The sequence below is a fragment of the Microtus pennsylvanicus genome, chromosome 5 (assembly GCF_037038515.1).
Source record: "Microtus pennsylvanicus isolate mMicPen1 chromosome 5, mMicPen1.hap1, whole genome shotgun sequence".
Lineage (NCBI taxonomy): Eukaryota > Metazoa > Chordata > Mammalia > Rodentia > Cricetidae > Microtus > Microtus pennsylvanicus.
In genome coordinates this window covers 113,659,280-113,669,860 of record NC_134583.1, presented here as the reverse complement: position 1 = coordinate 113,669,860, position 10,581 = coordinate 113,659,280, and the positions used below count along the sequence as shown (strand labels likewise).

Genomic DNA, 10,581 nt, shown 5'->3' with positions numbered 1-10,581 from the left:
TCTTCCAATTTCAATTGCTGGCTTCTAAAATGAACATGGAGCATCCTTTGAACATTCTTTACCTCCAGGATAAAGCCAGGACGGGCGGGAGGAATGCCAAGTGTGCACTGGGCTCCAGGTTCCTCTCTAGTTCACATGGAGATAATGGGAAGGGGCAGCAGAAAAGCAAGAGAGCAAGCAAGAAAGAGTGTGTGTGAGGTCGTGGCTTTGAGTGAATAACTCCCAGGATCCTTACTCTAAAAGGATCTACTCACTTAGAAAAGATTACATTTTTGAGTCTGCCGAAAATCCACCTGGTATACACTAGGCAAATTCAAGAAAACTCTCCACTTTAGCAAGTGCCATACAGGACTCAATTTTGTTCTGGTTCCTTAAGTTCTGATTAGTTGTCTGTTATATTATGCCCGCCTCTTCAGCAGCAGGTTTTGAAGACTTTAACCAAAAGACCCCTTGAGATGGTTACATCTCTGCGTTGGACACAAATATCTGTCCTGTGAGCCTCAGGTGCAGGGACTTCAGGAGAGCTGTTCTTCAACATGCCTTGAGGTGCAGGGACATGGGGACAGGACATTCTGAAGGCCTGGCTCCCAGGTTTTGCTTCAGGGGGTCTGATGCTGTAAGCATATGGAGACCAATAATGACAGAATCACTGAAACAGAATGAGGAGGGTTGGTTTTGTGTTGGGAGCACAAAGGCTTGAGAGCACAGATAGTAGTTAAATGCCAATGAAGCGACACCACCTACCTCATAGTGTGCAAGCAGACCCAACACATCCAAGCATGAAAGGGAGAGCAGAAGAATAATGTGTGCCTGAGGGAACGCTGGGGAAGTCTGCTGAGCATCACACGTGTGCCTGCTGAGATGATGTGCTCTAATGGTCCCTTGGGGACCTTAACAGGCCAAAAGTGAAGGAGACGTTTTTAACTGTTTTTCTTCCCCCCCAACAAATCCCAAATCTTCCTCTCTTCCCAGGGATGTGCATCAAGAGAAGGGCTGTATTTATCAGGGACAAGAAAGAAGAGCTTTCCTAAGTTGCCCTAAAAGTGAAGAAGGAAAGAGCATGGGTGTGTGAGAGGAATTAAGGAGTTGATGACTGTCTAACTGGAGGAAATCCACCGATAGAGAGGCTAGAGTCCTGCATCCCTCTGCTCCCTCCTTTTGCTACTGCTTCCCATTGGAAAGAGATTTTTTAAAAAATCTTTCCTTTCTTTTTTGTGCATTGCCTGTCAAGAAGTTCAAAGTCACTTCTTACCCCCGTCTCAGCAATGGCATATAGAGCAGTAGAGGATTGCAACATTCCCATGGCATTCTAGAGCTTTGGCTCTTCCCTTCCCTTTCCTTTCCTCCCCTTCCCTTACCATCCTCCCCCTCCTCTCCTCTCCCCTCCCTTCCCTTTCCCTTCCTATTACCTTTCTTTTCCTTCCTTCCTTCCTTCCTTCCTTCCTTCCTTCCTTCCTTCCTTCCTTCCTCCCACCCTCCCTCCCTTTTCCCTCCCTCCCTTCCTTTCTGTTTGTCTTTCTTTCCTTCTTTCTTTTTTCTTTCCTTCCTTCCTTTCTTGTTGTGTAGAACTTTAGTGAGTTTATATTTTTTTCTTTAAAACATTGGCACACAAGACATTAGATATCATTGTAGTGTTTTCTAACAAAGTGTACTTTAGTAAATTCCTTCCCATCTCCCCCATTTCTTTACCTCCCAAATCTCCCTTGTATCCTCCACAGCCTTTATTTTTTCATATCACATATATTCTTTTGCCCTCCACACCCTCCTTGGCGCCTTTTACCCTCTTTTTGTATCCTTCCTAGGTTTTTAGGCTTTACCTTCATTTATCCCCATGTATGTACATACACATATACATTACAATAAATATATCACAATATATATTGCACACACATATATCTGTGAGGAAAAATGTGTAGTTGCTGTTTTCTGAGTTTGTGTTGCCTTGTTTAATATTATGTTTTTTTAGGTCCATCCAAACTCCCGAAAATTCCAAAATTTAATTTTTCCGTACAGCTGAATCAAATACCAGTGTGTATATATCACACTTTCATCATTCAGTCACGTGTTGATAGACATTCAGGCTGGCTCCAGGTCTTTCCTATTGTGAATTGGGCAGCCATGAACATGGATGGATGGGTATCTCTGTGGTACTGTTAGGGAAATAACATGACTTCCTAGTGAGGAATCACTCCATAGACTCAGAAATGAAGGAAGAGCCAGCCTCCAACAGAAGATTTTGTTAACTTGTATATGCATAGGCACATGCATTTTACATATATTGGCCTCTTTAAATCTCTGTCAGATCTGGCTTCAGCTGAACAATTTAAACAGAGACAGGAGTTGACAAGTTCTGCTGCTTAGGCAGATAGGAGATTTACACAGTAAAGATATTACGTATTGCCAGAATTATTTTAAGTACGGCAGCATTGTTCTTTTTCATGTAGTTGTTACCAAAGATCATCTTGCCCACCTGACAGAATTATGTCTTCCCTGATGAGAGAGCACAGGGAACTTAATGGCAGACTGGGACTTACTGGTGGTGTGACCTTATACTACCTGCCATTTGCCATCCTTTAGAAGTCTGTCTTTGGTATGGGAATCGGGCTTAATGACTGGGCAATATCTGGCTAGAATATAAACAATTATATTCTAGCATCTAGCATCTTAAATTCCCCTTATGTCTTGCAGGTCTGGTTAGCAGGCTACTTATCTTTGGAGTATTTTTAAGAAAGCCCTTCTTTAAGTAAGTTCCACTTGTGTGACTAAATGTTTTCTAACGTGATTATTAGTAAGTCCTTTATAATACCAACTCTATCACTCCATGTCTTCTTCACATCAATAGGGTCTGGATGGTATATGACCAGGAGTGTATAGCTGGGTTATATGGTAGTTTTGTTTTTGGACATCTCCACACTTGATTTCCATAATGGTTGTAATAGGTTTTATAAAATTGTTTTTACATTTTTTCTGAGGCTTCTATAAGAACAAAAACTGCAGTTTAGGGGCACCAAAATGAATGAAGAATGTACATATTCCTCCATCCGTGATAACTGTGGGACACATAGCAAATGGAAAGTCTGAATTATGAACTTCCTATTGTGTGTATAGCATATATATGTATGTATTATACACACACATATATTTAGTTTATAATAACACACACACATTTCCTGGGTTTATGTTAGGCCCATTTATTGTCTTATGTTTTTACAGTATGTGTTCCTTTCTTATAATATATCATTTTATCTTTTCTTCTTGTAAGAAATTTTGCATGAGGTGCTGAGGGATCCTGAGAGAACCTTTGTCCGGCGACAGATGGAGATAGAGACAGAGATCCACATCGGAGCACTGGGCTGAGCTCCCAGGTCCAGTTGAAGAGCAGAAGGAGGGAGAACATGAGCAAGGAAGTCAGGACCACGAGGGGTTGGTCCACCCACTGAGACAGTATGCCTGAGCTAATGGGAGCTCTCCAAATCCAGCTGGACTGGGACTGAATGAGCATGGGATCAAACTGGACCATCTGAGCGTGGTTGCCAATTGGGGCAGACTGAGAAGCCAGAGATAATGGCACTGGGATTTGCCTCTACTGCCTATACTGACTTTTTGGGATCCTATTCTATTTGGATGCATACCTTTCTAAGCTTGGATGGAGTGGGGGAGAGCCTTGGACTTCCCAAAGGGCAGGGTACTCTGCCCTCTCTTAGGACTGGAGGTGGGGGGAAGAGTGAGTTGGGGAGCAGGAGGGAATTGGGAGGAGGGGAGGAAGTGGAAAATTTGAATGGTATAATTTATAAAGTAATAAAAATTATTAGAAAAAAGAAATCTTACTTGATTTTAATTTCAAATATCTTGGTTGTCACCTGTGAAATACATAGTTAAAATGATGTGCGTCTGTTTTCCTCTTGTGTGTGTTAAACCCTTAGATCTAGGGCTGTGAAGGCACAGTAATGGGAACACTGCCTCCATGCTGATAGAGGTCGCAGTTAACACTCTTAGTTGGTGCCTGGCAGGGAGTAACCAGAGGCTGTAGACCACTTGTCCTTCAGGGCTTACAGCAGGCTCCTAGGGCTTCTATGGCGGTTTTTCCCTTCGAAAATAACACGGGAAAATGCAAGCTTGTCGGCTGCCAGCGGAAAAGGGCTGCCTTAAGGACACAAACACAAGAAGGAAAAACTGGAAGAACGGCTCCTGGCTTCCCACTGGGGTTAGCCACCTAGAGGAAATGCGGAGTAGTGTCTCTGTGCTGGACTCCCCAGGGGCTCTCCCAGGACACAGTGCTGAGCTGCAGTGTTCAGACTCTGGGCCCACAGCCTCAACATTTGAGAGGGTGTTGAGGAGTTGAGAAACCTGGAAAAAATGAGGGCTGGGGGAAAGTCGGAGCCTAAAGAACCTCCAAAGAAATGGCAGAGGAGATGGACATCTCCCTCACTTATCAGGCCTCCTGGAAGGCTGCAGGATTGCACAGATCTTTCCCTCCGCCCGGCTATGAGGTGCGGTGGTCCAAATGAGGGACCCTCGGTGGGTGTTAGGGCCAGCATCCTCGATTCTCCATCCCAGAGCGAAGGCGGACAGTGACTGCCTTGCAGGATCTGGTTCCTGTTCAGGGAACCCAGTCTTCAACGGGAGGGGAGGATCATTCTCACTAATTGGAGCCTGGCCGCTCCGTTTGGGAGCTTTTGTGTACGATGTCAGGTTTCCTTTGTAAAGGAGTCTGTACTGTTAGCAGCGCATCCAGTAAGAGCGCATTGGGGTGAGGTGCGTATATCCAAAGGTCTCCAAGATGTAGATACATGTCTTGACCCGGTCAAAACGGACATTTTAAAACTCAGAATCCGGCTTTGGTTGCGAAACAGCACTTTCTGATGGTGATGAACACACTACTTTGTAGCGGCGATGGCGGGTGAACGATTCTAAGCCAGGATTGCTCACTCCTGTATCAATAGTACGTCTCGGAAAAGTGAGAAAAACAATGCTGTATGCCTGGGGACCTGCTTTAAGTGCCGCTGCATGCATGTATGTGGAAGAAACGATTCTATGCATCTGTGAAACAGGACAGAAACATCAACCTAATGCACAACTTTGGGCTATTTAAACAAGATTCTGTAGCAGGGAGGCGAGGGAAGGACAGCTGACATCACTGGGGGCGGGGCCGCAGTCCTATGAAAAGTCAGCGGGTCTGGGGAGACTGCAGCTGTGGGGCACAGTCTCAGCATGGGCTACCACAACCGCTCGGAGCTCCAAGACCTGGGGTGCTCCAGTCCGCTGCTCCTACAGCCCCTCTGGGACACCATGAGGACCAGGGAGGCGTTCGCGCGCTCACCCTTTTTCCCGGTCATCTTTTCCATCATCACTTACGTGGGCTTCTGCCTGCCATTCGTGGTGCTGGACGTCCTGTGTCCCTGGGTGCCCTTGCTACGACGCTACAAAATCCACCCCGACTTCTCGCCGTCCGCGAGGCAGCTGCTGCCCTGCCTGGGACAGACGCTCTACCAGCACCTGGTGTTCGTGTTCCCGGTGACGCTACTACACTGGGCGCGCAGCCCTGCACTCCTGCCGCAGGAGGCTCCGGAGCTTTTGCAGCTCCTGAGTCACGTCCTGATCTGCCTGCTGCTCTTCGACACCGAGATCTTCGCGTGGCACCTGCTGCATCATAAGGTGCCCTGGCTGTACCGAGCCTTCCACAAGGTGCATCACCAGAACGCGTCCTCCTTTGCGCTGGCCACGCAATACATGAGCATCTGGGAGCTGTTTTCTCTGACCTTCTTCGACGTGCTGAACGTCGCGATACTGCAATGTCATCCACTCACCATCCTTACCTTTCACGTGGTTAACATCTGGCTGTCAGTGGAGGACCACTCAGGCTACGACTTCCCGTGGTCCACTCACAGACTCGTACCCTTTGGCTGGTACGGAGGCGTGGCTCACCACGACCTGCATCACTCTCAGTTTAACTGCAACTTTGCTCCGTACTTCACACACTGGGACAAAATGCTGGGCACCCTGCGTTCCGCGGACTCCAGAGAGCTGTGCGCTTCACACTTGAACCAGGAAAAGAAACAGACTTGAGCTATTTTTTTTATTTTCAGAAGCAAGTAATTTATAAGCCGATGAACTCTGTGAAATTTGATGTGTTTCTGCAATCCGAAAAAGTAATTTATATAATGTTTGTATATCAGTTTAATTGTAGTCTTGGTGTCAAATTTCAACTCACTCCAATGTCATTGACTTCGGGACACAAGCTAGACATTCAGCGTGGTCTATATGAATCGCTATGATCTCTAGAATGACTTGTTTGTAGAAACAAAAATCACACTGGAACTGGGCTAAACACACGTGTTGGTGCGTGCAAGACCTGATTTCTGACTCTTTAAGTATCAAACCTGTTCCTGCTGGGCAGTGACCAAGGTTATAGCATTTTTTTTCTATTTTTGAGCGAAATAATATATTTATGTTGAAAAAAATTTATTTGTATTTTAAAAATAAAAAGAGCACAAACTAAATAGGCACCGACTCCTGCTGACCCTGATGCATGACAGCAAAAAAGGAAGGAGGGCTGGGCTGCTCAGAGTTCTTTGAAGCATTTATCTGTCCTGCCATGACAAAGGAAATCTGGTGTTGGCTATTTGGGGGAGGGAAAGGGTTTAGAGAAGAAGCAGGGTGGTAGGAAGAGGGGGTGGGGTTGGGTGATGGTGGTGGGTTGGGTCTGCCTGCTTTGATTCAGAATGCTTTTTGGCTATTTTTTTTTTTTTTTGCTTTTTTTCCTTAAGAAGTACACGATATTCTACAGATTGTTTTTCTACAGGAGATTCACATCAGGCATTGTACTGAAGGGTGGTATGTGAGGCCAATTTTGAGTCCGAGCATCAAAGTAAATTAAAGCCTTGTTGTTAGCAAACCCGATAGGCCAAGTCTGTGCATTAGAGAAACTGATCAATTAAGCTCCATTTTTTTTTCTTTTTGCCAGTGCCCATTCTTAGCTGGTACAACTGATCCTTAGAACGTTGTCTCCTGGGGTTTTTGTATAGGTTATTTTCTTAATGAAGACACACGTGAAACATATAAAAACCTTTTTTTTTTCTTAACAAAGAGTAAGAGTAAAATTCCGTCTTAGACCCCCCTGTTTCTTCACCTGTAAAAGGAGATGGGACGCAGATTGCATGTGAAAATCAATCCCCTGTTACTGGCCATACAGATGTCACTACCAGCCATCCCGCCTACCTGCCACTTAGTTACTTTAATGTTAAATTGAGGGCATAGTTTACATAGGCTAAAGTTATAGTGGGAGATGTCAGAAGTCTGTAACTTTGCAAGTAATTGTGGGATCATCGTATATGAACCTAAATGTTTTTATTGAAGGGTTTTAAAAATTGTCTGCCAAAGGAGAATCCTGGGAAACATCTTCAAGTCTTCCCAGTGATTGGCAGTATGCAGCTGAGAGGTACCCGGCCTCTGCCGATTTTCTCACGTTCACTCAGATGTGTTTTCCTGGCTTCTGATCTCAAGTTCCTTCCTCCTTTCTCTGCAACCGTACCAGGCTGGGACATAAAGATCTCACTTATTGATAAAAGAGGAAAAAAGATGCCGGGGAGGGGGCTGTAATAGACATGCCTCATCACCTCTGCCACGCGCACAGTGAGTGGGGAAAGAAGACGATAATCAGGCAGATGTGGAATATTTAGCAAAGCGGTTGGTTACTGTGAGGGCTCTAGGCACCGCAATGCCACCCATGTGGCATAATAACAATCTATCTCGGGTCACTGTCCGAGTCTGTAACAATGTGTCATGTCATCTTGCCCTGTAAGGGAAGTGAGATGAGGCAACTGTGCACATGGTGAGTGTCGGGATTAGGAACACTTTCTCCAAGTCCTGTTCAGCAGCTAAGGCCTTGTGGAGGAAGACCAGGGGTTTTCAGTTAAGTGAAAGGCCACAAGAGAAAGACAAACAGGTCACATGGGTATGTTTCTTCACACTTTATTTTACTTGCTCTTTGAAACACCTCCCTAAGCGACGTAGGGTAGTTTTCCTCATCACCAGCAGCTCACATTGTAGATGGAGAGTAGATTCCACATAGGTAAAGTATCATTTTCTGAGTAGGAGTGAGATAGGCATTGGAATATTCTTAATTAGGAAACCCAATAAAATAGTTTTTCTATTTCCTTAGCTTTTATTGATTGTGGTGTGTGCACACGTGCGCGTGCACACGTGTGTGTGTGTGTGTTTTCTTAATGTGATTCTTGCTTGTCATCAGTGAAGTTTCTTTAAAGCATTTACTGCTTAATTTTCTGTCTGTTTCCTATTAGTGGATCCTCTCTAACCACAGACACATTTTTTTAAAGTCTGTATTGTGCGCAACAAGTGTCCTTTCTCCCATCTCCTAATGACCTCAAAATGTTCCTATTAATTACATTATAGCATATACACATGCATACATACATACTACCCATATGTGTAGATATACAAAATATATAGTACTGTATATCACTATGCGTACATGTACTCAAATTATATAGATGTCTATCTATGATTGCATATGTATAAATGCAGACATTTGTACACTATATGTGTATATATGTACCATAAATGAACACATTGTATATATTATAAATCTATTATACGTTATATGAACATATATGCATGCATGTATAAGTCATGCTATATATAGATGCAATTTATGCATGTATACTACATATACACAAATGATATTTAAACACACATATGTTCTACCTATATACTCTGTTCTTTCTTCCCTTTCTCTTTTCTCCTCCTCTTTTATACACAAACACAGCCATTTCTGTTAGGTTAACTAATTGTATCCTCTCCCAGAATGACACTCGTTTCTTGATATGTATCAGCTCAACAGGACATGGATTCTGAAAGCACAGGAAATGCATCTTAGCTATCAGTCACGTCTTTCTTCTCCTGCTTCTTCTCGTTCTCCATTCTCCATCACCAGACAAACTCAGTCTTTTACTCAGCCCATGCTCTCTCTGCACAGTCCTGTTCTAGCGAAGATAACAGGTCTCTGGAAAAGTGTCAGATAAGCACATTACACTCATTTGAGGTGGTAAGCAGTATCAGGAAGACAGTAACAGGCTGCTGAGGGATCCCAAAGAGAGGGAGGCATCGGACCCAAATTGTGAAGACTTTTATGGGTTCAGAAAGCAGGGATGCAGGCACAACTGATACCTAGTGGGAGACAGACAGTTGCAAAATCAGAGAGATGAGGAAACTGGACATATTGAAATTGTAGCAGGAAGCTCGAGGCCCGGAATGAGTCATATAGGAACTTGAGGGCATATTCGTGTCAAGGCATCCAGGGACTGGGGTTGGGATGCAGCAGGCAGTGTTTGTCTTACCTCTTCCTAAGCCATCGCACTGCTCAGTGCTGTGCCCACTTGCTCGTGTCACAGGGGTTGTGAGAGATCACCTGTAAAACAGACCAGAAGCGAATGTTAGGGCTTGGTAGGCACAATGGCACATTTTAAGCAAAGGAGAAAAGTGTTTCTGCATATGTAAGATGATAACTGGTACTTATTTCAATTAGGAGGCAGACCCAGGCATTTGTCTTGATTCTGGCTCTGCTGCATATTCACTGTGTGATCCGTGAGGATGCTCTAGGACTCAATGTCCTCATCTGTAAAGAGATGTATCAGTTACTTCTCTGCCGCTGTGACAAAACACCATGAGCCAAAGCAACTCATGGAAGAGTTTATTTTGGCTCATGGTTTCTGAAGCGAGTCTGCCATGCCAGGGGAGACATGAGAACAGGAGACAAGAGCAGTAAAATGAGAGGTCACATGGGAAGGAGAACACAAACCTTAAGTGAGATGAGACTACAAACCCTAAAAACCTGACCTCAGTGACATAATAAAAAAATAAAGAATGGCTTATTTTGTTCATGTGCTCCTGGGTGGGTGGCCTTCCTGCAGGGTGGTTTACCCACCAAGGGCTGTACCCTCAAGGAAACTGACTCTTCCTCTTCTAGCTGCTATCAACTGCCTTAGCTACGGCTGGGACTTAGGGCCCATCTCTCCTCTTCATTCTGTAATTTTGTCTGGCCTAATCACATGCTGGTGGTCTTGGTGAGTGTTGTTGTAACTGCCATTAATTCATATGTGTAACTTCCCTGCTGTGTCCAGAAAACATTGCTTCCTTGAAGTCATCCATCTCCTATGGCTCTTTCAATCTTTCTGCCTCCTCTTCCCTAAGATTCTGGAGGTTTGGGCGGAGGTGATTGTGACATAGATAAGGTTGAACATTCGGCAGTATCTCATTCTCTACACCAAGATCAGATATGGGTCTCAGAGGTAATTACCATCCACTGCAAAAAGGTTAAGCAAGTGTTCTCTCAATTGGAGTGGAAAATCTGAGAAAGAAGGAACTGTGTCTCTTATCTTTTTCTTTTTTTCCTTTGAGGGCCTTAATTTTGGAAAGTGCTCTCTATCTGTCTCAGAGTATAGGTCACAGGCCCGGGAGCCCGAGAAACCTGTGGTTGAGTTGCTGATTATCTGTTCTGGGTGCAGTCATTAAATCACTCAAAACATCAGTTTCTATCGCTGTGAAGTAGGTGGAAGTTAGAGT

The 10,581-nt window shown here is 44.4% G+C and overlaps 1 protein-coding gene across 1 annotated transcript; it reads left to right on the top strand.

The window, feature by feature from the left end:
* The first annotated feature begins 5,200 nt into the window (after positions 1 to 5,200).
* On the top strand, positions 5,201 to 6,485 carry Ch25h (cholesterol 25-hydroxylase). The gene has a single exon (XM_075975076.1). It carries the CDS (start codon positions 5,212 to 5,214, stop codon positions 6,064 to 6,066), a length of 855 nt encoding a protein of 284 aa, XP_075831191.1. The 5' UTR covers positions 5,201 to 5,211; the 3' UTR covers positions 6,067 to 6,485.
* Positions 6,486 to 10,581: the final 4,096 nt, after the last annotated feature.